At 46.0% G+C, this 27,152-nt stretch overlaps 1 protein-coding gene across 1 annotated transcript; it reads left to right on the top strand.

Moving 5' to 3' along the window:
- Nucleotides 1-412: 412 nt before the first annotated feature.
- LOC311242157 (uncharacterized protein) lies at nt 413-25,898 on the top strand (the record flags this gene model as incomplete). The annotated part of the gene is made up of 5 exons (XM_084331109.1): nt 413-502; nt 12,258-12,451; nt 24,996-25,143; nt 25,251-25,455; nt 25,591-25,898. The coding sequence occupies 5 exons, from the start codon at nt 413-415 to the stop codon at nt 25,896-25,898; spliced, it is 945 nt and encodes a 314-aa protein (XP_084187235.1).
- Nucleotides 25,899-27,152: the final 1,254 nt, after the last annotated feature.

Genomic DNA, 27,152 nt, shown 5'->3' with positions numbered 1-27,152 from the left:
GCTCATCAAATTGAACATAGAGGGTGTCTCCACAAACAAGGAGTCCACCCTCTACCCTCCCTACTGAGATGCTCCTTTTGAGAGAGACAAACAGAGATGGAGAGAAAGATAGAGAGATACGAGATTGTTTATGTCATTCAGCCTTTTACAATGTTTCTATGTTTTCAAGAATAATTCTATAAGGTTGCCCTCAGTGCATGCATTGTAATAATGTATGTTTGGCTCAACCCCCCCCCCCCAAACATTTGGTTTAGGTTGGAACAAACCTTGAAAGAACCCTCGCTTGGGGTGCAGGTCCTGGACGGCCAGCGGAAGCCACAGGCCTTGCACTAAATTGAAAAGGTAGTTGTGGTGGCGGTGGCACTGCTACATGTGCAGGTGGTGGCAAGGATGGGGTAGGGGCTTCGTCCCCATGGACCTCATATCTCCTCTCCTCTCCATAGCCCCCCATAATGAAGCCCATTTCGCCGGGCAGCAACACAACGCCATCATCAGATATGAGGTAGATGCTGGATGGCGTCAGCTGCAAATATAATGATGACAAGACCTTTAAATTATCATGAATGAGTACATACAGGGTTATGGTTATAAGTATACAGGGCAGACAGGTGGAGGACTATGAGGCACCGAATGGGGGTACCATGCACTCAAAGTGACGAAACTTACATATAATTATTTTAAAGATCTAACGGAACGTAGGCCAAGTGCGTCCACATTTTTATAGGATTCTATCACATTTTCATAACAATAGCACCCTGCGTCGTTTTCATTGAGGTTTCTTACAAATTAACGATGCTTTATCTTGTCCTTTATATGCCGATTATCATTAGAATCTTAAATTGTACCATATGTCCCCCTTTAGACAACATATGTAATGCTACCAGCGCACTTTTGTTAAGATAATTAGTTGGCCATTCGCGGTCGCTATACCGAGGTTGCAGTAATAGTTTAACGCTGTTCAGATCACGTCGGAGAATATAGACCCATCCCAGTGACCTGCGACCTGTGCTAACGCTCTTGGGAAATGCAGTGTTGTAGTTCTCAACATTTTCAGCCTTTAATTTTAAACCAATGCTGCCATCTACTGACAACAAAAAAGTGTTGTCTAATCGTCACCTTGAGAGCTACTTCCGTATACAGCGCCGCCCCAAACCCATTCTAGAGATTCCCACTTTTTGCTGGGAGTGGGGCGTGGCCGTATTTGGTCCCAGACAATAAGAGTGGCTGCAATTGGTCACTGTGACGTTATGTCTGTAGATGATATTTTGATATGATAGCCCTTCCTGAGTGGTAGCTGCATGTGGCAGATACTATGTGATCAAAGGCCAGACAGGAGAGGAGGGGGGAGGGGATTCATGCATCTCTGGGCAGAATAGTTTTTTCACAGGAAATTCACTATTATTTTACAGATTGTTTTTCTACTTTAAGTGTAAATACCAGTACAATACAGACCTTTGATCAAAATATGAACCATTATCATTAAATAAAGGTTGTGATTTGTAAATCTGCACCAATGCAGTCTTGATGCAGATCGAAGCCCTTGTTCTCAGCTCAGAACACGATAGGACAAAATGTTTCAATGGATTATTAATTATTTTATGAACCAGACGAATGTATGAGAAGATAATTAAATTATCAATGCTTAGTAATTTGTATTTGTGGAGAATATTACAGTGGTGATGCCGACTATATTTTCTGTCCAAAATCTTCAGAGCTTTCGACGCGTACAGGTCAGGGTCAAAGCGAGGGCATTGCAGCAGTCAGCCAGACTTTCTGTCTCTAGGGTGAACATCAAAGGCCAGAGGAGAGGAGGGGGGAGGGGAGAGGATATTTCACCTGCATCTCACTTTTTCAGTGTGCAGTTTCTTACACTCTGGTTTATAAAAATAAAAAGAGAAATTGAGAGTGATTTCCCCCCATTGGTCAACTGTTCTGGAATGTACTTGAAAGTACTGCGTTTGCTCGAGTTTACAAAAGGTCCTTTGCGCTATATTATAATTGCTGCACTTTGTTAAAAATTGCATTGATCTGTTGGTCTGTGTAGTAGCTACGAGGATTTTGCTGCATAAATAGTCAAGTCAATTTTATTTATATAGCACATTTCCAGGCAGCATGCTTCAAAGGCATGTCGATAAAAAACAAAATAATACAACACAGTAAAACAATTAATGTAATAAAAACAGGTAGAACACGGTAAGGCCAGGGAGAATAGGTTTTGTATATTCATTGATTCACTCATCATATACCAAAATTTATTTGAATTGAAAAATGTTGCTTTTCGCATCAAATATTGATATGCGCTTAAAATGTTATTACTTTCGATTAATTAACTATAAAGTCTCGAATTAATTCGATAAAAAAAGCCTACTGCATGGCTCACAATCACCCCAGGCCCTGACAAGAAATAGTATAGGCATATTATTTCCTGTAGCTGTATAATACATACCCTCTAGTCGGTTGTAATGTGTACTAACCTTAAATATCCTCTCCAAATTGTCTATGGTGACATCCATCTCCCGAATTCGTACTGTGCGAAGTTCACGGAAAAGGGTCACTTGGATGTGGGCCATGTTGCATGTATTGAAGACAAGTTCTGTGAGCAAAGGCATATTTGTGGGCGCAACCTATTTTTATAGTTAACCTTTTGCGGTCGTTGTATTTTGATAGGTTGACTTTTAACCTTTAACCTACAGTAACGAGAAAGCCATTTATTATAATTTTATTAATTAAACATCATAAATATTTGAAACATTTGAAACCTTCAAAAACATGAACCAGTGATTTCCGATACATTTTATTTAAACGAGAAAACCGTTGTTTAAACTAAGGTTAAACAACGGTTTTCTCGTTTAAATAAAATGTATCGGAAATCACTGGTTCACGTTTTTGAAGGTTTCAAATGTTTCAAATATTTATGATGTTTAATTATGCGTGCGTTATTGAAATCAGACTGGGGTTGCACGCAGTATCAACAATAAACCACACTTCTTTGATTTTCTTCATACCCAAGGCACAAGCATATCACAATAAAGTTCCAATCCGTGATCCTTTTTATCTTAAAAATGTGGCGTTTATTCACAGACATTCTATCAGATGGAAATTAGCTGTCTTACTACAGTGAGTGTTTATAAACATTACCAACCTAAATAAAAAATTTAGAGCCACAAAGTACAGCAATTACAATTAAAAACTGTTGCCTGGTGTTCGCCCTTAAGAACTGAGTCAATGAACTAGAGTAGACAATAAGAACATTTATTACATGGCGTTTTAACATTCGCCAAAATGCTTGATTGTGATTGGTCAATAGCGCTTGGTTGCCCCTGACAGCGGTCAATTATTTCTTGATAACTGACCGCTGCCATGGGCAACGCGCAATAATGACCGCTGATACGGCCAGAGCGCAATCAAGCATTTTGGCTAATGTTAAAACGCCATGTAATAATAAGGTAATATAACAGTGGCCTATGTCATGGTTTGCACATACATTGAATGCTACAATCACAGAGTTCATACGTGTGTTTTTACCAGGATTCTGTTTTAGTCAAATATAATGTATAATTATAAATATAACACTATAATGTAAAAGGAAGACTGAGATTCTCAAATGAATGGAATAAGTACTCAAGTAGGCAAGCACACAAATCCTTTAAAGGGGCACTTCACCAAAAAACAATGCTGATTTATTTTGGACATAATCTCACACACATCCAAAAACTAAAAAAACACATATATATATATGGATGGATGGTTCTCGAGATATGCGAAGGACAGACACACTGTAGTGCCACCATCTGGCCAAATGGCACCAAATTCAACCTTGCACTTCCCTGGGCAATACACCCACCAAGCATGAATTCAATCAGATGAATGGTTCTCAAGATGTGCAAATTACAGACACGCATCCACGCAAAGATGGGGGGGGGGGTGGGGCGGCTAGGTGGTGTAGTGGTCTAAGGCACTCGCCACCAGTGTGGAGACGCTAGGATTCGCGTGTTCGAATCCAGCTCTCCACATTGTTTTTCAGTTTGGCTGGTCGTCCGCAGTAATACACATTGGCCGTATTACGGGGAGGGAAAAACTGAAGGGTGGGGATCGAACGTTGTGAACAAGCGACTCCTACAAGTCGGTTGGTGCGCCTGCGCAGTAGAATCAGGAAGTGTCGGGGGCAGCGTGAGCCTCCCACGCGTTACTCCTCGACACTGAGAGGTCGAGCTGCGCAGGTGAAAAGATGCGACTGCTGTTACCTCAAGTACCGGAGGGGACTTGTGCTATGTATGACTTAGTCCTCACTGCAGCCGGCTTGTGGGAGGCAAGAAACAGCGTTCGTGACAGGGGAGGGTTGAATTGGATGATACGAAATTGGGATGGGAGAAAATATAGAAAATGGGAGAAAAAGTGGATCAAAAAAAAAAAAAGATGGGGGGGGGGGTTACAGGTGGGTTAGGTAGTAATAATAATAATAGAACATAGAACAAAGTGCAAGTAGTAATGATAATAGTAATAACAGTAGTGAGTGGCAGGATTCAATCAGACAGTAGTGATAGTGATGATGGCCTACATGGTCCAAACCGGAGTAACACACTACACCAGAGTCCGTGCAGTGTTTATTACTAAGCGTCAGATAGTCCTAACAGTTCTCGAGGTCACCATGCAGCCGTTAGCTCTCCAGCAATTGGCAGCAGTCCGTGCCCACGGTTGTGGAGCCTGATGGCTACCATGGCACGAAATACTGGCCAAGGCGGTTTGTGGTGTGTCATGGGGGGATAATGCTCATCCTGGCTAGCTCCTCATAGAGGGGGTGGGGTGGGATTTTCCAGTATAGCATCGAGGGCAAGGGGCAATGTGTGACTAGGGACAGCCAGAGGACAATCTGAGCAGACCAGTGGGTGGTAGATGAGACGACTTCCCACGGGCACACATGGTGCAGGCGGACACGAAGGCATGGGTATCAGTGTTCATGGCAGGCCATGGTGCCTTTTAAGCCTTTCACTGCCACACTACCAAATGGTTAACCCTTTCACCGCGAGAATACAGAAGGTTAACCCTTTAGGCGGCTTGGTGGCGCAGCGGACATTGCGCTCGTCACCAACGCAAGAGACACCGGGTTCGCATCCGGCTGTCGGCGTTGCCTCCGGCTTGGGCCGTCCGTCATACTAACTCAATTGGCAGAGTTAGCGGGTGGGAAGTCGATGGGTGGTAGTCTGGTCGTTGTGAACAGCGACTCCTACAGGTCGGTTGGGGTGCCTGCACAGCAAAGTCAGGAAAATGGCGGGGGCAGTGTGAGCCTCCTACACGTTACTCCTCGCCAATGAGAGTCCGCGCTGGCAGGTGAAAAGATGTGACAGGCTGCCTCCACATGTATCGGAGGGGACATGTGATGCAAGGCTTCTATCCTCCCTACAACCGGCCAGTGGGGGGCATATGCGAGCAACAATCAGGACAGGGGAGGGAGAATTGGCACGAGAGGTAAATTGTGATCGGGAGAAAAATCACAGAAAAAGGAGGAGAAAAAGTAGATAAAAAAAAAAAGTTAACCCTTTCACTACCACACTACAGATGGTTAACCTTCTTTTTTTGATGTGGTAGTGAAATGGTTAACCTTCTGTAGTGTCTACCACAGAAGGGGGGAAACACTGTACAAACAAGCAAAACTGTACATTGGAATATTGACAACACCATACTAGGTAAATGACTGTACATTGGAGGGGGTTGGGTTAGGACATTTACAGGGGCCAGTTTCGAATTGCAGTCTCCCGTAGGTGTTCCTTGAGAGTGGTTTTGAAAGTGGGTAGTGATTCACATTCCTTTACAGCTTTAGGTAGGGCGTTCCACATTGATGTGGCATAATTGCGAAACGTGTTTAGTCCCTTGTTTGAGCCGAATCTGGGTTTAACATGATTTGTGGAGCTCCCTCTGGTGTTGTGATCGTGGTATTCACTGACCTTTGGGAAGTATTTTGACATGTACATGGGTACCTTGGTCGTGTAGTGTATCTTGTAGACCAGGCCCATTGCAAGTTGCTGTACTCTGTCATCTACTCTAAGCCATCCTAGGTTGTCAAAGTGGGCAGGGGTGAGGTGGGTTCTAGGAGTAAGGTCAAGCTGTCTGACCAGTTTGTTTTGTGCATGTTTGTAATTTAGTTTTTAGCGCCTTTGAGGTGCTTTGGTACCATGAGGTGCAAGCATGTAAGAGAGTTTGTAAGAGTTTGTAAATGGATGAGAGTTTGTAAATGGATGTTTTGATATAATTTAGCTGTTATTAAATCAAATCTCCATTAAATTCATCAAGTATTTCTACCGTTTTCTGGTATACGTTCACCATGGAGACAGGCGAGAAGAAGAAAAAATCGTATCGCCTGTCTCCACGGTGGTATAATCCGTTTTCAAGTTTTATTTATTTGTCACATATAAGGTAAATTATAGTGAAATGCTTGGTTCTCTATGACCCTCCTGAAATTGTGCTTCATACAGTAAAGAGTTAAAGAATAAGGACCAAACACTATACAAAAATATACAATATACAAAATGCTAAAACTAAATGAGGTAAATAAATAAGTGTATGTGTTCCTTTTCGAACATGTAAATTGAGTTATGTTTTGCTTTTGTTTATTTATTTATTTTTTCATTTAATTTCTTGAGATCAATGATTTGTTTAGATTTTATATTGTTTGTATTTATTTACATGTTCGAAATAAAGATTTCAAATAAAGAATAAATAGATCAGTTTTCAAGAAGTTTTCAATCAATCAATCAATCAATCAAAGACTCATTTCGGCTTCCGTAATATGTTCGGTTTTCTTTGCGTGCCAACCCATTGGCGCCACAGTTTGAACCAAAGCCCTATAAAAAGATCTCTCCCACTTTTAAATAATCTCTCTAACGGTCACTGGTTTGAACTGATCATTATGGACTCCAGCCTGTTACCATACTTAGCGGTTATAGAGAACATGGTTAAAAGTGGCTATAGCGATGAAAATATACGGAACCACTTGGTATTTGAATGTGGGTTGCAAAGAGGAGCTTCCATCGCAAATATTCGCCGTTTTTGTACAGAACATGGCATACAACGACAGCGAATGAAGGACCATCAAGTAGAAGCCGCCGTCTTCACTGCAATACAAGAGATACAGTTAAGTTTTACGTGAACATGGGTCTACGCTGGTTATATTGTTACATTGTATATTGAAATTCGAGAAACGACAGACACAGAGAAAGCCCATCTATTTATTCTTCTATTTACTTGTCATAACTTCTTGTGTTTTTAAATGTTTCCGAATCCTGAAACGTTCAGATTATTTCCAGGTTTATGTGGAACATATTAGACATTTTCTATAAGCGCTTTCTCAGTCGCAATTTCAACCTGGGTGAACAGACATGTTTCTCACTCATTCGAAAGTTAAGCTACTATAAATTAACAACGTAAATAAACTGAACCGCCAAACATATCAAAATAGGACACCGAAATTAAATAACCTATTCGTATCTGGGGAGGGGTTATGAAAATGTACAGAACTAGCTTGATGACACAACCTGAAACATGTTTCTGTCAGATGGCAGCTGCTATGCTCGAGCTACGGGAGAACGTTACTTAACTTGATGCACGCCAACAAGGTCACGAAAGGGGCTAGTTACAGTGTGTAAACTATCGCTTACTTGTTTATAGGCTATGTTGTAGCCAATTTAATGATTTTCTGCAGTTACTTTATTGAATGAAGGCACTGTTACCATGAAGGTGTTGACCAATTATCTGGCAGTGGGCACAGGAGGCGGGGCTCAGATGTGCTCAGGCAGAGCCTGTATGTGTTCACAGGTGTGCAGCGGGAGGGAATTGGGTAATTATCACAGGGAAGCCACACTGTCTTTTTTTTATCCACTTTTTCTCCCATTTTTCTATATTTTTCTCCCATCCCAATTTCGTATCATCCAATTCAACCCTCCCCTCAGTCCCCTGTCACGAACGCTGTTTCTTGCCTCCCACAAGCCGGCTGCAATGTGGACTAAGTCATACATAGCACAAGTACCCTCCGGTACTTGAGGTAACAGCAGTCGCATCTTTTCACCTGCGCTTAGATGGCTTAGAGTAGACGACAGAGGCGTAGTACATTTTCCTTTTTGAAAATCATCTGACATGAAGATGGAACACATTTTTGTTGTTAATATTATTTATATTACTGGTAGTTCATACAAGACATTCTTTGTAAAATGTGTCATAATGACTGTAGCATTTGTGTGTGTAACGTACACTGTAAAAAATGTTTTTTCACAGGAAATTCACTTATTTTACAGATTACTTTTGTTTTTCTACTTTAAGTGTAAATGCCATACAAATATAGTAAATTCCCTTTTATCAAAATATTAACCATTAAATAAAGGTTGTAATTCCTTCATAGTTAAATACAGTAGAGGTTGCATACTTCATTATCTAAAGATGGTAAGTTAGAGTGTTGTGTTTACTCATAGTTAAAGACTGTAGAGGTTGAGTACTTCATTATCTAAACATGGTAAGTTAGTTAGAGTGTTGTGTTCAGTCAGACAGTAGATAAGTAGAGGTTGAGTACTTTATTATCTAAACATGGTGAGTTAGTGTGTTGTGTTCATTCATAGTTAAAGACAGCCGAGGTTGAGTAGTTTCTTCTGATATTCCATAGTAAAGTACACGTTAACGTTACAATGTGTTGTGTTCACAACACTGTTTAGTTAAAGACAGCCGAGGTTGAGTAGTTTCTTCTGATATTCCATAGTAAATTACACGTTAACGTTACAATGTTGCGTTGTGTTCACTCATAGTTAAAGACAGTTGTGTTCACTCATAGTTAAAGACAGCCGAGGCAGGGGCGTTTTTAGGGTTAGAAAACATTGGGGGCTTCAGCCCAGGGGGGTGGAGGGGGTTTTCCCCCCCCCCCATTTTTTTTTCTTTTTTTAAACACAGTAATACGCAATTTTAGAGTAATTAGAGATGAATACTGAAGAACTAGAATCATTAGAGGTTCTCAAAGTGAGGTCCATGTCCATGAGAGGGATCTGGGCAGTCCCCATAGAAAATTCAAAGTTAACAGGACCAAATCATCAGTTTCTTATTTATTTATTTATTTAACCTTTATTTAGCCAGATAAAACATTGATCTGGTCCAAGAGGCCCCAACAGGAGTACAAATATACATATATACACATATATATATATACATATACTGTACATACATACACACATATACACCAATAACAAAATAAAAACAGTTAAGAATCATACACATAAGCAAATAAACAAACAAACAAACATATGCACAGCCTATGTACAAAAGAAATAAACAGTTAATCTCTAGTCTTTACAGTTTTCTTCAATTGCATAAACACTCAAATCAAAAGTATTACACAATTATCAAAACATTACACTCAAGGAGCAAAACATAGGCCCAGATTTGCACCTCTATAAGCACAATGTCAGCCTCACACTTTTTGCAAAACAATACACAGAGCAAAAAAGTATCTTGCCAGATCCAGCTAGGCAAAGAGATAATGTCTAGTATTTTCTGTACTCTATTTAAATTTTTTCAAAATTGTTTTTGTTTTACTGTAATTTTAACCTGTAGGCTTACTGGATACAGTATTTTATGTTTGTCTGATATTTGCTGAGCTTACAGTGTTATGCACATAGTAGCATGAAAACTGGGACATGTTTTGTTGTGATTCTCCATGTTGAAATGTTGACTTATTTGGTTATATGGCGAGAAAATTTATATTTTCATCAGTCTGCATCATTGATTTGGGTATATGGAGAGAAAATGTTTTTTTTCCAGCAGTCTGCATCATTGATTTGGGTATATGTAGATAAATAAATAATATTTTCATCAGTCTACAGCATTGGTCTTGTGTAGTGTTTGGTGAATTTATTGTATATTTGCACATTCTCTGCGTACTTCACTTACAGTACTCTAATCACTGAGAAGTAGAATAGCTAAATGTGTTTTAGGTTAAGCACAGCAGTGTGAGTAACTGGTTCAAACAGAATTAAGTCATATAAAACGTGTGTTTCATATAGTAACAAAATGTAGTTTTTTTAAATTAGTGTATGGTTTTGACAAGTGTTTAATTTAGCAAAGGATCTGAGGTGTTCTGATAATTGTGTGTGTGGTTGTGCTAATTGTGTGTTTTGAAACACCGGGCCCCGTTTTAAAAATCATGCTTAAGCAATCGAAAAAAAAAGTCTCATAAAAAAGATATTAGATTTTTGGGTATTTTCCTGCCTTTGGTCCGCTTTGCATTCACATCTCAAATGCAGGGTTCACTTGCAAGAGTGAATGAGCTTTCACACCACCCCAAACCAACCGGACTATCCGAGGAAATGAACCAGGGTTCGATTAAAGCTTATTATAGTTTATCACAGTATCATGAGCATGTCTTTGTCAGTGGACACTGGACATGGGTATGGAGGCTCCAGGTGCTGCTGCGTTAAAGTGCACATCTTCAATACCTATCTGTACTATTTAAAAGCACAGTGCAGGACACACTCAAAGGTTATCGCACCTCAGAGATGGGAGTGGACATGTATGACAGGACAAAGGCCATATGTAATGGCATCTTGTGGCACAAGCTCAGACCTCAGCTCAGGAGATCAGCTGAGACAGAGACTGTTCTATCCAGAGCTTGAGAGCAGGTTCTCATGAGTTGGATAACAACTTATGAGAGGCATACAGGCATGTTATCCAGCCTCAGACCAGTTTCTCTCAGTGGAATTGCTGCAACCCCTCGCCACACATTACAATATCCAACTATTGCCAGAGGAGATCACAGTTGCAAAGTGGTTCCTGGTCAGGACAGGCAGAGATGCAGTCCCTACTATCCAAAGTGTATTTTCCCTCCTGGATGATGATGATAATAATAATAATAATAATAATAATAATAATAATAATAATAATAATAATAATAATAATAATAATAATAATAATGCATTTGATTTATAAGGCGCCTTTCAGGACACTAAAAAAAAAGTCCACAAATCGGTGAATGAAAAATTATAGGATCAAATGAAAACTACTTACTAAAAATGTTTAAAAGTACTAAAAACCAACAAAAAATACCAAACACTAACAAACATTCAGCAAAGACAATGGGGATGCTGACATAAAAAAAAAAAAAAAAATTTTTTTCTTTTTTTTTTTAGATCCGGGGCTAGGAGAAAAACATCCGGGGCTAAAGCCCCGGAAGCCCAGGGCTAACGACGCCACTGGTTCCAAGTGATTCGTTGCAATGTACGCGGAAATGCCATAGCATTTGTCTAAGCGGCGTGAAAAGAAAGGCGCTTTACCGTAGTGGCGTGCGGTGACGAAAGCTGAAGCATTTTTGCACTGTTCCGCTGTTATTAAGCAACACGCGCCCCCGACACTTCCTGATTCTACTGCGCAGGCGCACCAACCGACCTGTAGGAGTCGCTGTCCACAACGCCCGATCCCCACCCATCGACCAGCTAAACTGAAAGCAATGTGGAGCGCTGGGCTCGAACAGGCAAGCCCAGCGTCTCCGTCATTCGTGGCGAGCGCCTTGCCCACTACGCCACGTAGCCGCCCGGAAGCCACACTGTCTTTTAACCGTGCGCGTTTGTTTTGTTTTCAGTTATATTGAGTCACTTTTTGGGTTTTATTTTGTAGCACTTATCCTGTGTTTAAGTTCCAGTTTAAACACAGAGGTTACAGTATGCTTATATTTGTCCACACTGCAAGTAAGAATAAAAACTCTCAAAAGTCTTTTTCTGGTCTGCATCCTCTTAGCAGTTTTGTATTGAGCCGTATTGTACCCATTCATTCTGCAATCTGTTAATAAAGTTTTCAATCAATTTAATTCCATTTTATCTTTACCTTAAGACTGGTCCTACCTATGGCAGGAAGATGATGACTGGCTATCTTGCAGCCGCGGGAGCCTGTGCATCAGAGGGTCGTGTGGGACATGCGTTGCGCAACATTCATCCACCATATCATCGGGAACGATGCAGGGTAGGTTTTTTTTTTATCAAATGTATAGCCTAATTATTATATTTTTCCCACATTTGAGAGCTAGTTGGAGGAACTTTTAAAAAGGAATTCTTTTTTGCTAGGATGTTATTATGTGGTTGCTAGGCTGACAGGTGGTTTCTATAGGGTTTTTTCTATATAGTTGCTACAGGTGGTTACACCTAGACAAGCAGCCCCACTTCATGCTTTAGCTGTTTTCTCAACTTTGAACTTTGAGTATGGTTTGAGTATGCTGTTCTTTTTTGTCTGTCTTTAAGGGAGCCAGGAACCTCAATCCGGTTCCATATACTGCAGCCTATGTGGGTCACAAGATCCACATGGACCAAAATGAGAAACTGGTGATATTTGGCGTGACCCATGTGCTGGCGATTGATGGCTTCTCCAGCAAAATTGTTGGACGATCCACTATGCCTGTTAAAGACAACCTTACCATATACACTGACGTTTACAGGTAATGAACAGGTCATTTAAAACCAGAGGTGCGTTCCTCATATCAACTCTGATTGCACGCACGCTAATGACGCCACGTGCACGCACGTTCCCGAGCATGCGCATAAATGTTCCCTCGCTTAAGCACAGACTAAAGATGGTGCCTAATTGCCTCTACGAATGGAATGTAACACATTTCATTCACAAGTTAGGTGTGAATTAGGGATGTCCGATATTATCGGCCGATATCGGCATTAAAATGTGATATCGGTATCTGTTTTCAAAAATATATATATATATATATATATATTATTTTTTTTTTACATTTCTATAAGCTTTATTTACCCAGGCAAGCAAGTAAGAACAAATTCTGATTTTATTTATTGTCAAAAGTATGCATAATGTTGTGTTAATTCCACAACAAGAGATATGTAATGTTAATTACCTGAAATTATTCCATTTTTTGGGGGGGGGGGAAACCCTGCATATATCGGTATCGGTTGATATCGGTATCGGAAATTAAGAGTTGGACAATATCGGTATCGGTAAAAAAGCCAACATCGAGCATCCCTAGTGTGAATGTATCTGAGAACGTATTTAACACACCTGACGACCGGCGCTATTGATATGCAAAGTAGCCAAGGTGGGTACTTATAGCGATTGGCGAGTGCAGCGCATTCCTGTGTGCATGCACGTGCCGTGCAAATCCGTGCATGCGCTTTTGCTCAAATCTTTGGGTGCACGGAGTGCAACCCCGTCCCATGAAGAACGCATCCCTGTTTAAAACACCTTTGTCCCTGACTCCCTGTACCCAAAACACCAAAGTATACTCTTGTCTGAATAACTCTGTCCACCTTGTGGAAATTATCCACAAAGGCCAAACGGCTCGTTTAAAGGCACAGTTTCTGAATTTGGCTGTGTGCATTTCTCTGTGGACTGAGCGTTTTGATACTTTCACAGTATTTATATGGCACCACCTACTACCTACCTAGACCTGCTTTATAATAATACCCAAAAAAAGGATATCTCCCTTCCTACAATATGTCCCCTTTCACAGCAAGTGGAAACTCGGATCTCCTCACTACCTGACAACACAAGAGCCACTATAATTTGTTTCCAACTTGCCAATGTTATTCTGTTTTCTTGCAGAAGTGCGGTAATGGAGCATGGCATATGGGACCAGGTCAGAGTGGACCATGGGAAAGAGTTTTATTTAACTCTTTACATGCAGGAGAAGTTGGCCAGCCACCGGCACAACACAGAGAGGCCACCATATAGGCAAACACCATCAACAAAGGTGCGTAAGAAATTAGAACAAGACTTAATACTACAATACAATACAATACAGTAAGTCATGTAACCTCAAGGACCACCTTCTGACCCACACAGGAGAGAAGCCCCACCAGTGTGAGCAGTGTGGGAGGAGTTTCAGTAAGTCATGTAACCTCAAGGACCACCTTCTGACCCACACTGGAGAGAAGCCCCACCAGTGTGAGCAGTGTGGGAGGAGTTTCAGTAAGTCATGTAACCTCAAGGACCACCTTCTGACCCACACTGGAGAGAAGCCCCACCAGTGTGACCAGTGTGGGAGGAGTTTCAGTAAGTCATGTAACCTCAAGGACCACCTTCTGACCCACACTGGAGAGAAGCCCCACCAGTGTGAGCAGTGTGGGAGGAGTTTCAGTCTGTTGGGTAACTTCAACAGACACCTTCTGACCCACACTGGAGAGAAGCCCTACCACTGCCAACAGTGTGGGAGGAGTTTCAGTAAGTCATGTAACCTCAAGGACCACCTTCTGACCCACACAGGAGAGAAGCCCCACCAGTGTGAGCAGTGTGGGAGGAGTTTCAGTAAGTCATGTAACCTCAAGGACCACCTTCTGACCCACACAGGAGAGAAGCCCCACCAGTGTGACCAGTGTGGGAGGAGTTTCAGTAAGTCATGTAACCTCAAGGACCACCTTCTGACCCACACAGGAGAGAAGCCCCACCAGTGTGACCAGTGTGGGAGGAGTTTCAGTCTGTTGGGTAACTTCAAGGACCACCTTCTGACCCACACAGGAGAGAAGCCCCACCAGTGTGACCAGTGTGGGAGGAGTTTCAGTAAGTCATGTAACCTCAAGGACCACCTTCTGACCCACACAGGAGAGAAGCCCCACCAGTGTGACCAGTGTGGGAGGAGTTTCAGTAAGTCATGTAACCTCAAGGACCACCTTCTGACCCACACAGGAGAGAAGCCCCACCAGTGTGAGCAGTGTGGGAGGAGTTTCAGTAAGTCATGTAACCTCAAGGACCACCTTCTGACCCACACTGGAGAGAAGCCCCACCAGTGTGAGCAGTGTGGGAGGAGTTTCAGTAAGTCATGTAACCTCAAGGACCACCTTCTGACCCACACAGGAGAGAAGCCCCACCAGTGTGACCAGTGTGGGAGGAGTTTCAGTCTGTTGGGTAACTTCAAGGACCACCTTCTGACCCACACTGGAGAGAAGCCCCACCAGTGTGAGCAGTGTGGGAGGAGTTTCAGTAAGTCATGTAACCTCAAGGACCACCTTCTGACCCACACAGGAGAGAAGCCCCACCAGTGTGACCAGTGTGGGAGGAGTTTCAGTAAGTCATGTAACCTCAAGGACCACCTTCTGACCCACACAGGAGAGAAGCCCCACCAGTGTGACCAGTGTGGGAGGAGTTTCAGTCTGTTGGGTAACTTCAAGGACCACCTTCTGACCCACACAGGAGAGAAGCCCCACCAGTGTGACCAGTGTGGGAGGAGTTTCAGTAAGTCATGTAACCTCAAGGACCACCTTCTGACCCACACAGGAGAGAAGCCCCACCAGTGTGACCAGTGTGGGAGGAGTTTCAGTCTGTTGGGTAACTTCAAGGACCACCTTCTGACCCACACTGGAGAGAAGCCCTACCACTGCCAACAGTGTGGGAGGAGTTTCAGTAAGTCATGTAACCTCAAGGACCACCTTCTGACCCACACAGGAGAGAAGCCCCACCAGTGTGACCAGTGTGGGAGGAGTTTCAGTAAGTCATGTAACCTCAAGGACCACCTTCTGACCCACACAGGAGAGAAGCCCCACCAGTGTGACCAGTGTGGGAGGAGTTTCAGTAAGTCATGTAACCTCAAGGACCACCTTCTGACCCACACAGGAGAGAAGCCCCACCAGTGTGACCAGTGTGGGAGGAGTTTCAGTAAGTCATGTAACCTCAAGGACCACCTTCTGACCCACACTGGAGAGAAGCCCCACCAGTGTGAGCAGTGTGGGAGGAGTTTCAGTAAGTCATGTAACCTCAAGGACCACCTTCTGACCCACACAGGAGAGAAGCCCCACCAGTGGGAGGAGTTTCAGTAAGTCATGTAACCTCAAGGACCACCTTCTGACCCACACAGGAGAGAAGCCCCACCAGTGTGAGCAGTGTGGGAGGAGTTTCAGTCTGTTGGGTAACTTCAAGGACCACCTTCTGACCCACACTGGAGAGAAGCCCTACCACTGCCAACAGTGTGGGAGGAGTTTCAGTAAGTCATGTAACCTCAAGGACCACCTTCTGACCCACACAGGAGAGAAGCCCCACCAGTGTGACCAGTGTGGGAGGAGTTTCAGTAAGTCATGTAACCTCAAGGACCACCTTCTGACCCACACAGGAGAGAAGCCCCACCAGTGTGACCAGTGTGGGAGGAGTTTCAGTAAGTCATGTAACCTCAAGGACCACCTTCTGACCCACACTGGAGAGAAGCCCCACCAGTGTGAGCAGTGTGGGAGGAGTTTCAGTAAGTCATGTAACCTCAAGGACCACCTTCTGACCCACACAGGAGAGAAGCCCCACCAGTGGGAGGAGTTTCAGTAAGTCATGTAACCTCAAGGACCACCTTCTGACCCACACAGGAGAGAAGCCCCACCAGTGTGACCAGTGTGGGAGGAGTTTCAGTAAGTCATGTAACCTCAAGGACTACCTTCTGACCCACACTGGAGAGAAGCCCCACCAGTGTGAGCAGTGTGGGAGGAGTTTCAGTAAGTCATGTAACCTCAAGGACCACCTTCTGACCCACACTGGAGAGAAGCCCCACCAGTGTGACCAGTGTGGGAGGAGTTTCAGTAAGTCATGTAACCTCAAGGACCACCTTCTGACCCACACAGGAGAGAAGCCCCACCAGTGTGACCAGTGTGGGAGGAGTTTCAGTAAGTCATGTAACCTCAAGGACCACCTTCTGACCCACACAGGAGAGAAGCCCCACCAGTGTGAGCAGTGTGGGAGGAGTTTCAGTAAGTCATGTAACCTCAAGGACCACCTTCTGACCCACACAGGAGAGAAGCCCCACCAGTGTGAGCAGTGTGGGAGGAGTTTCAGTAAGTCATGTAACCTCAAGGACCACCTTCTGACCCACACTGGAGAGAAGCCCCACCAGTGTGAGCAGTGTGGGAGGAGTTTCAGTCTGTTGGGTAACTTCAACAGACACCTTCTGACCCACACTGGAGAGAAGCCCCACCAGTGTGACCAGTGTGGGAGGAGTTTCAGTAAGTCATGTAACCTCAAGGACCACCTTCTGACCCACACTGGAGAGAAGCCCCACCAGTGTGACCAGTTTTGGAGGAGTTTCAGTAAGTCATGTAACCTCAAGGACCACCTTCTGACCCACACAGAAGAGAAGCCCCACCAGTGTGACCAGTGTGGGAGGAGTTTCAGTCTGTTGGGTAACTTCAAGGACCACCTTCTGACCCACACTGGAGAGAAGCCCCACCAGTGTGACCAGTGTGGGAGGAGTTTCAGTAAGTCATGTAACCTCAAGGACCACCTTCTGACCCACACAGGAGAGAAGCCCCACCAGTGTGAGCAGTGTGGGAGGAGTTTCAGTAAGTCATGTAACCTCAAGGACCACCTTCTGACCCACACAGGAGAGAAGCCCCACCAGTGTGACCAGTGTGGGAGGAGTTTCAGTCTGTTGGGTAACTTCAAGGACCACCTTCTGACCCACACTGGAGAGAAGCCCTACCACTGCCAACAGTGTGGGAGGAGTTTCAGTAAGTCATGTAACCTCAAGGACCACCTTCTGACCCACACAGGAGAGAAGCCCCACCAGTGTGACCAGTGTGGGAGGAGTTTCAGTAAGTCATGTAACCTCAAGGACCACCTTCTGACCCACACAGGAGAGAAGCCCCACCAGTGTGACCAGTGTGGGAGGAGTTTCAGTCTGTTGGGTAACTTCAAGGACCACCTTCTGACCCACACTGGAGAGAAGCCCCACCAGTGTGACCAGTGTGGGAGGAGTTTCAGTAAGTCATGTAACCTCAAGGACCACCTTCTGACCCACACAGGAGAGAAGCCCCACCAGTGTGAGCAGTGTGGGAGGAGTTTCAGTAAGTCATGTAACCTCAAGGACCACCTTCTGACCCACACAGGAGAGAAGCCCCACCAGTGTGACCAGTGTGGGAGGAGTTTCAGTAAGTCATGTAACCTCAAGGACCACCTTCTGACCCACACAGGAGAGAAGCCCCACCAGTGTGACCAGTGTGGGAGGAGTTTCAGTCTGTTGGGTAACTTCAAGGACCACCTTCTGACCCACACTGGAGAGAAGCCCTACCACTGCCAACAGTGTGGGAGGAGTTTCAGTAAGTCATGTAACCTCAAGGACCACCTTCTGACCCACACAGGAGAGAAGCCCCACCAGTGTGACCAGTGTGGGAGGAGTTTCAGTAAGTCATGTAACCTCAAGGACCACCTTCTGACCCACACAGGAGAGAAGCCCCACCAGTGTGACCAGTGTGGGAGGAGTTTCAGTAAGTCATGTAACCTCAAGGACCACCTTCTGACCCACACAGGAGAGAAGCCCCACCAGTGTGACCAGTGTGGGAGGAGTTTCAGTAAGTCATGTAACCTCAAGGACCACCTTCTGACCCACACTGGAGAGAAGCCCCACCAGTGTGAGCAGTGTGGGAGGAGTTTCAGTAAGTCATGTAACCTCAAGGACCACCTTCTGACCCACACAGGAGAGAAGCCCCACCAGTGTGAGCAGTGTGGGAGGAGTTTCAGTAAGTCATGTAACCTCAAGGACCACCTTCTGACCCACACTGGAGAGAAGCCCCACCAGTGTGAGCAGTGTGGGAGGAGTTTCAGTAAGTCATGTAACCTCAAGGACCACCTTCTGACCCACACTGGAGAGAAGCCCCACCAGTGTGACCAGTGTGGGAGGAGTTTCAGTAAGTCATGTAACCTCAAGGACCACCTTCTGACCCACACTGGAGAGAAGCCCTACCACTGCCAACAGTGTGGGAGGAGTTTCAGTAAGTCATGTAACCTCAAGGACCACCTTCTGACCCACACTGGAGAGAAGCCCCACCAGTGTGACCAGTGTGGGAGGAGTTTCAGTAAGTCATGTAACCTCAAGGACCACCTTCTGACCCACACAGGAGAGAAGCCCCACCAGTGTGACCAGTGTGGGAGGAGTTTCAGTAAGTCATGTAACCTCAAGGACCACCTTCTGACCCACACAGGAGAGAAGCCCCACCAGTGTGAGCAGTGTGGGAGGAGTTTCAGTAAGTCATGTAACCTCAAGGACCACCTTCTGACCCACACAGGAGAGAAGCCCCACCAGTGTGAGCAGTGTGGGAGGAGTTTCAGTAAGTCATGTAACCTCAAGGACCACCTTCTGACCCACACTGGAGAGAAGCCCCACCAGTGTGAGCAGTGTGGGAGGAGTTTCAGTAAGTCATGTAACCTCAAGGACCACCTTCTGACCCACACTGGAGAGAAGCCCCACCAGTGTGAGCAGTGTGGGAGGAGTTTCAGTCTGTTGGGTAACTTCAACAGACACCTTCTGACCCACACTGGAGAGAAGCCCCACCAGTGTGACCAGTGTGGGAGGAGTTTCAGTAAGTCATGTAACCTCAAGGACCACCTTCTGACCCACACTGGAGAGAAGCCCCACCAGTGTGACCAGTGTGGGAGGAGTTTCAGTAAGTCATGTAACCTCAAGGACCACCTTCTGACCCACACAGGAGAGAAGCCCCACCAGTGTGACCAGTGTGGGAGGAGTTTCAGTCTGTTGGGTAACTTCAACAGACACCTTCTGACCCACACTGGAGAGAAGCCCCACCAGTGTGACCAGTGTGGGAGGAGTTTCAGTCTGTTGGGTAACTTCAACAGACACCTTCTGACCCACACTGGAGAGAAGCCCTACCAGTGTGACCAGTGTGGGAGGAGTTTCAGTAAGTCATGTAACCTCAAGGACCACCTTCTGACCCACACTGGAGAGAAGCCCCACCAGTGTGGGAGGAGTTTCAGTAAGTCATGTAACCTCAAGGACCACCTTGTGACCCACACAGGAGAGAAGCCCCACCAGTGTGACCAGTGTGGGAGGAGTTTCAGTCTGTTGGGTAACTTCAAGGACCACCTTCTGACCCACACTGGAGAGAAGCCCCACCAGTGTGACCAGTGTGGGAGGAGTTTCAGTAAGTCATGTAACCTCAAGGACCACCTTCTGACCCACACAGGAGAGAAGCCCCACCAGTGTGACCAGTGTGGGAGGAGTTTCAGTAAGTCATGTAACCTCAAGGACCACCTTCTGACCCACACTGGAGAGAAGCCCCACCAGTGTGACCAGTGTGGGAGGAGTTTCAGTCTGTTGGGTAACCTCAAGGACCACCTTCTGACCCACACAGGAGAGAAGCCCCACCAGTGTGACCAGTGTGGGAGGAGTTTCAGTCTGTTGGGTAACTTCAAGGACCACCTTCTGACCCACACTGGAGAGAAGCCCCACCAGTGTGAGCAGTGTGGGAGGAGTTTCAGTCTGTTGGGTAACTTCAAGGACCACCTTCTGACCCACACTGGAGAGAAGCCCTACCACTGCCAACAGTGTGGGAGGAGTTTCAGTAAGTCATGTAACCTCAAGGACCACCTTCTGACCCACACAGGAGAGAAGCCCCACCAGTGTGACCAGTGTGGGAGGAGTTTCAGTAAGTCATGTAACCTCAAGGACCACCTTCTGACCCACACAGGAGAGAAGCCCCACCAGTGTGACCAGTGTGGGAGGAGTTTCAGTAAGTCATGTAACCTCAAGGACCACCTTCTGACCCACACAGGAGAGAAGCCCCACCAGTGTGACCAGTGTGGGAGGAGTTTCAGTAAGTCATGTAACCTCAAGGACCACCTTCTGACCCACACTGGAGAGAAGCCCCACCAGTGTGAGCAGTGTGGGAGGAGTTTCAGTAAGTCATGTAACCTCAAGGACCACCTTCTGACCCACACAGGAGAGAAGCCCCACCAGTGGGAGGAGTTTCAGTAAGTCATGTAACCTCAAGGACCACCTTCTGACCCACACAGGAGAGAAGCCCCACCAGTGTGACCAGTGTGGGAGGAGTTTCAGTAAGTCATGTAACCTCAAGGACTACCTTCTGACCCACACTGGAGAGAAGCCCCACCAGTGTGAGCAGTGTGGGAGGAGTTTCAGTAAGTCATGTAACCTCAAGGACCACCTTCTGACCCACACTGGAGAGAAGCCCCACCAGTGTGACCAGTGTGGGAGGAGTTTCAGTAAGTCATGTAACCTCAAGGACCACCTTCTGACCCACACAGGAGAGAAGCCCCACCAGTGTGACCAGTGTGGGAGGAGTTTCAGTAAGTCATGTAACCTCAAGGACCACCTTCTGACCCACACAGGAGAGAAGCCCCACCAGTGTGAGCAGTGTGGGAGGAGTTTCAGTAAGTCATGTAACCTCAAGGACCACCTTCTGACCCACACAGGAGAGAAGCCCCACCAGTGTGAGCAGTGTGGGAGGAGTTTCAGTAAGTCATGTAACCTCAAGGACCACCTTCTGACCCACACTGGAGAGAAGCCCCACCAGTGTGAGCAGTGTGGGAGGAGTTTCAGTCTGTTGGGTAACTTCAACAGACACCTTCTGACCCACACTGGAGAGAAGCCCCACCAGTGTGACCAGTGTGGGAGGAGTTTCAGTAAGTCATGTAACCTCAAGGACCACCTTCTGACCCACACTGGAGAGAAGCCCCACCAGTGTGACCAGTTTTGGAGGAGTTTCAGTAAGTCATGTAACCTCAAGGACCACCTTCTGACCCACACAGAAGAGAAGCCCCACCAGTGTGACCAGTGTGGGAGGAGTTTCAGTCTGTTGGGTAACTTCAAGGACCACCTTCTGACCCACACTGGAGAGAAGCCCCACCAGTGTGACCAGTGTGGGAGGAGTTTCAGTAAGTCATGTAACCTCAAGGACCACCTTCTGACCCACACAGGAGAGAAGCCCCACCAGTGTGAGCAGTGTGGGAGGAGTTTCAGTAAGTCATGTAACCTCAAGGACCACCTTCTGACCCACACAGGAGAGAAGCCCCACCAGTGTGACCAGTGTGGGAGGAGTTTCAGTAAGTCATGTAACCTCAAGGACCACCTTCTGACCCACACAGGAGAGAAGCCCCACCAGTGTGACCAGTGTGGGAGGAGTTTCAGTCTGTTGGGTAACTTCAAGGACCACCTTCTGACCCACACAGGAGAGAAGCCCCACCAGTGTGACCAGTGTGGGAGGAGTTTCAGTAAGTCATGTAACCTCAAGGACCACCTTCTGACCCACACAGGAGAGAAGCCCCACCAGTGTGACCAGTGTGGGAGGAGTTTCAGTCTGTTGGGTAACTTCAAGGACCACCTTCTGACCCACACTGGAGAGAAGCCCTACCACTGCCAACAGTGTGGGAGGAGTTTCAGTAAGTCATGTAACCTCAAGGACCACCTTCTGACCCACACAGGAGAGAAGCCCCACCAGTGTGACCAGTGTGGGAGGAGTTTCAGTAAGTCATGTAACCTCAAGGACCACCTTCTGACCCACACAGGAGAGAAGCCCCACCAGTGTGACCAGTGTGGGAGGAGTTTCAGTAAGTCATGTAACCTCAAGGACCACCTTCTGACCCACACAGGAGAGAAGCCCCACCAGTGTGACCAGTGTGGGAGGAGTTTCAGTAAGTCATGTAACCTCAAGGACCACCTTCTGACCCACACTGGAGAGAAGCCCCACCAGTGTGAGCAGTGTGGGAGGAGTTTCAGTAAGTCATGTAACCTCAAGGACCACCTTCTGACCCACACAGGAGAGAAGCCCCACCAGTGGGAGGAGTTTCAGTAAGTCATGTAACCTCAAGGACCACCTTCTGACCCACACAGGAGAGAAGCCCCACCAGTGTGGGAGGAGTTTCAGTAAGTCATGTAACCTCAAGGACTACCTTCTGACCCACACTGGAGAGAAGCCCCACCAGTGTGAGCAGTGTGGGAGGAGTTTCAGTAAGTCATGTAACCTCAAGGACCACCTTCTGACCCACACTGGAGAGAAGCCCCACCAGTGTGACCAGTGTGGGAGGAGTTTCAGTAAGTCATGTAACCTCAAGGACCACCTTCTGACCCACACAGGAGAGAAGCCCCACCAGTGTGACCAGTGTGGGAGGAGTTTCAGTAAGTCATGTAACCTCAAGGACCACCTTCTGACCCACACAGGAGAGAAGCCCCACCAGTGTGACCAGTGTGGGAGGAGTTTCAGTCTGTTGGGTAACTTCAAGGACCACCTTCTGACCCACACAGGAGAGAAGCCCCACCAGTGTGACCAGTGTGGGAGGAGTTTCAGTAAGTCATGTAACCTCAAGGACCACCTTCTGACCCACACAGGAGAGAAGCCCCACCAGTGTGAGCAGTGTGGGAGGAGTTTCAGTAAGTCATGTAACCTCAAGGACCACCTTCTGACCCACACAGGAGAGAAGCCCCACCAGTGTGACCAGTGTGGGAGGAGTTTCAGTAAGTCATGTAACCTCAAGGACCACCTTCTGACCCACACTGGAGAGAAGCCCCACCAGTGTGAGCAGTGTGGGAGGAGTTTCAGTAAGTCATGTAACCTCAAGGACCACCTTCTGACCCACACTGGAGAGAAGCCCCACCAGTGTGAGCAGTGTGGGAGGAGTTTCAGTAAGTCATGTAACCTCAAGGACCACCTTCTGACCCACACAGGAGAGAAGCCCCACCAGTGTGACCAGTGTGGGAGGAGTTTCAGTAAGTCATGTAACCTCAAGGACCACCTTCTGACCCACACAGGAGAGAAGCCCCACCAGTGTGAGCAGTGTGGGAGGAGTTTCAGTCTGTTGGGTACCCTCAAGGACCACCTTCTGACCCACACAGGAGAGAAGCCCCACCAGTGTGGGAGGAGTTTCAGTAAGTCATGTAACCTCAAGGACCACCTTCTGACCCACACAGGAGAGAAGCCCCACCAGTGTGAGCAGTGTGGGAGGAGTTTCAGTAAGTCATGTAACCTCAAGGACCACCTTCTGACCCACACAGGAGAGAAGCCCCACCAGTGTGACCAGTGTGGGAGGAGTTTCAGTAAGTCATGTAACCTCAAGGACCACCTTCTGACCCACACAGGAGAGAAGCCCCACCAGTGTGACCAGTGTGGGAGGAGTTTCAGTAAGTCATGTAACCTCAAGGACCACCTTCTGACCCACACTGGAGAGAAGCCCCACCAGTGTGACCAGTGTGGGAGGAGTTTCAGTAAGTCATGTAACCTCAAGGACCACCTTCTGACCCACACAGGAGAGAAGCCCCACCAGTGTGACCAGTGTGGGAGGAGTTTCAGTAAGTCATGTAACCTCAAGGACCACCTTCTGACCCACACTGGAGAGAAGCCCCACCAGTGTGACCAGTGTGGGAGGAGTTTCAGTAAGTCATGTAACCTCAAGGACCACCTTCTGACCCACACTGGAGAGAAGCCCCACCAGTGTGAGCAGTGTGGGAGGAGTTTCAGTCTGTTGGGTAACTTCAACAGACACCTTCTGACCCACACAGGAGAGAAGCCCTACCAGTGTGACCAGTGTGGGAGGAGTTTCAGTCTGTTGGGTACCCTCAAGGACCACCTTCTGCATATATCGGTATCGGTTGATATCGGTATCGGAAATTAAGAGTTGGACAATATCGGTATATCGGTATCGGTAAAAAAGCCAACATCGAGCATCCCTAGTGTGAATGTATCTGAGAACGTATTTAACACACCTGACGACCGGCGCTATTGATATGCAAAGTAGCCAAGGTGGGTACTTATAGCGAGTTGGCGAGTGCAGCGCATTCCTGTGTGCATGCACGTGCCGTGCACATCCGTGCATGCGCTTTTGCTCAAATCTTTGGGTGCACGGAGTGCAACCCCGTCCCATGAAGAACGCATCCCTGTTTAAAACACCTTTGTCCCTGACTCCCTGTACCCAAAACACCAAAGTATACTCTTGTCTGAATAACTCTGTCCACCTTGTGGAAATTATCCACAAAGGCCAAACGGCTCGTTTAAAGGCACAGTTTCTGAATTTGGCTGTGTGCATTTCTCTGTGGACTGAGCGTTTTGATACTTTCACAGTATTTATATGGCACCACCTACTACCTACCTAGACCTGCTTTATAATAATACCCAAAAAAAGGATATCTCCCTTCCTACAATATGTCCCCTTTCACAGCAAGTGAAAACTCGGATCTCCTCACTACCTGACAACACAAGAGCCACTATAATTTGTTTCCAACTTGCCAATGTTATTCTGTTTTCTTGCAGAAGTGCGGTAATGGAGCATGGCATATGGGACCAGGTCAGAGTGGACCATGGGAAAGAGTTTTATTTAACTCTTTACATGCAGGAGAAGTTGGCCAGCCACCGGCACAACACAGAGAGGCCACCATATAGGCAAACACCATCAACAAAGGTGCGTAAGAAATTAGAACAAGACTTAATACTACAATACAATATATATATAATATAGTTAATCTGGAAAAAGATTCTGAAAATGTCTTCTATATTTTACAATAACAGAATCACACCATTGAACGGATCTGGCCAGAGATCAACAACAGGGTTAACTACCCATTGAAAGTGGCTTTGGTCCATCTGGTGGATCAGGAGGAGCTGGATATGGAGGCCAGCCTGACAAAATTCTGCGTGTCAAACCTGACATGCCAGTTGGCCAAGCTCGGAGTTGATCGTGTGGTTCAAGCATGGAATGCACACAGGATTCCAGGTTTGTGTTATAGTTTGTCTCTCAAGCAAAGGTGTGATATAGTCTGATTTCTGATACATTTTATTTAAACAAGAAAACCGTTGTTTAACCTTCATAGTTAGAGCAATGGATAATTTTTTGCTCAACTTATTTTAGGAAAGGGGATCCCCAGGTACTTGGCCGGAGAGGGATGCCCAAAACGAGTGTCCACAGACCTTTTGCCAGATGCATCAGTGGCTGCAGACTGGTATGAGCAAGAGGTTGGATCGCTGACACAGGTTTCTCACTTCGGCACCAACCCTTTTCAGAGTTCACAGGACCAGGAAGCTGCACAGAGAGAATTTGCTCTGCAGTACCCTGATGTGACCATACTGTTGGACAATGCTGTAAACAATCAGCCAGAACCGTTTAAATCTGGGCTCAAAAGCCTGATTGACATTACAAGGAGACATTCTCAGCATTGAGAGCCTATTTCAGGGGTGGCCAACCAGTCAGAGACTAAGAGCCACAAAAATTACTGTGGTACCACAAAGAGCCACACCATACCAGCGTTTCTCAACCTTTTTTTTCAGTCACGGCACCCTTCATCATGTTTATAGGTCTCACCCTCTGGCCTCTGAAGTTGCTAATGTCTTTTTTATTTGGGCCTCACAGGGTTAAAAGTACCCTGTGAGACCCACGGTTGCAAAATTACAAAATCACTTTTAGCCATTTAAAAAAATTATGTTTATAGGGCGGTCAGGTGGCGTAGCGGAGATTGTGCTTGTCACCAACGCAGGAGATGCTGGGTTTGAGCCCAGCTCTCGGCGTTGCTACCAGCTTGGCTGGTCGTTCATACTAATACAATTAGCAGTATTAGGGGGTGGGAAGCTGGTGGGTGGGAATCTGGCGTTGTGGACAGCGACGCCTACATGTCAGGTATCGGCGCTTGCTCAGCGGGGCAGGACTTGGTGGAGATAGCATGCCCTCCCACGCGTTACACTTCACCAATGAGAGTCCTCGCTGCCAAGTGAAAAGACGTCACTGGCAGTCGCCACACGTATCGGAGGAAGCGCGCGGTCAGCTTCGGGACGCCCTTGTACCGACTCGTAGGAGAACATGCATACAGCAGCCAGGTAGGGGGGGGGGGGGAATTGGCATGACTAAATTGGGACGGGGAGAAAAACAGAAAATTGGAGAGAGAAATAAAAAAATAAAAATTTAAAAAAAGTGTTTATTTAAAAAATGTTAAGCACATGTAGGCCTATAGTGAATTGGTCCTGTTGTTCAGCCTCACAATGCTATTTGATAGTAAATGTGTTTCATATGTCCCACCCTCTGGCCTCTGAAGTTGCTAATGTCTTTTTAATTTGGGCCTCACAGGGTTAACCTCTTAAGCCCGAGATATACAGTAAAAGTGTATATTTTCAGCATGACGTTTGTTTACCAATTATTTTAACTGTTATTAGTGAAATATAAGATTATAGAAATCTCAGGGCATTGAGTCGGAAACCGGCGCATATTGACAGGAAGAAGTGGCACAGCCAAAAGTGAGTGTAGTCTTTTGAAGGAAGAGACTCAGGGCTTTCGAATTTAGAAAAACTACCCTACCCAGCTCACACCAGCCCCTGTCAATCATCTGGCTTACTTTTTTATTTCTCTTATTTTTGGGGATTATCTCCCACAAACTTGAACGTTATTGCCATAAGACAGAACGCAGTTAGTTTCTCTACCTTTTT

Source organism: Notolepis coatsorum (assembly GCF_963971535.1).
Source record: "Notolepis coatsorum genome assembly, chromosome: 15".
Lineage (NCBI taxonomy): Eukaryota > Metazoa > Chordata > Actinopteri > Aulopiformes > Paralepididae > Notolepis > Notolepis coatsorum.
The sequence above is the reverse complement of the archived record's forward strand: the minus strand, read 5'-3'. Positions and strand labels throughout refer to the sequence as shown.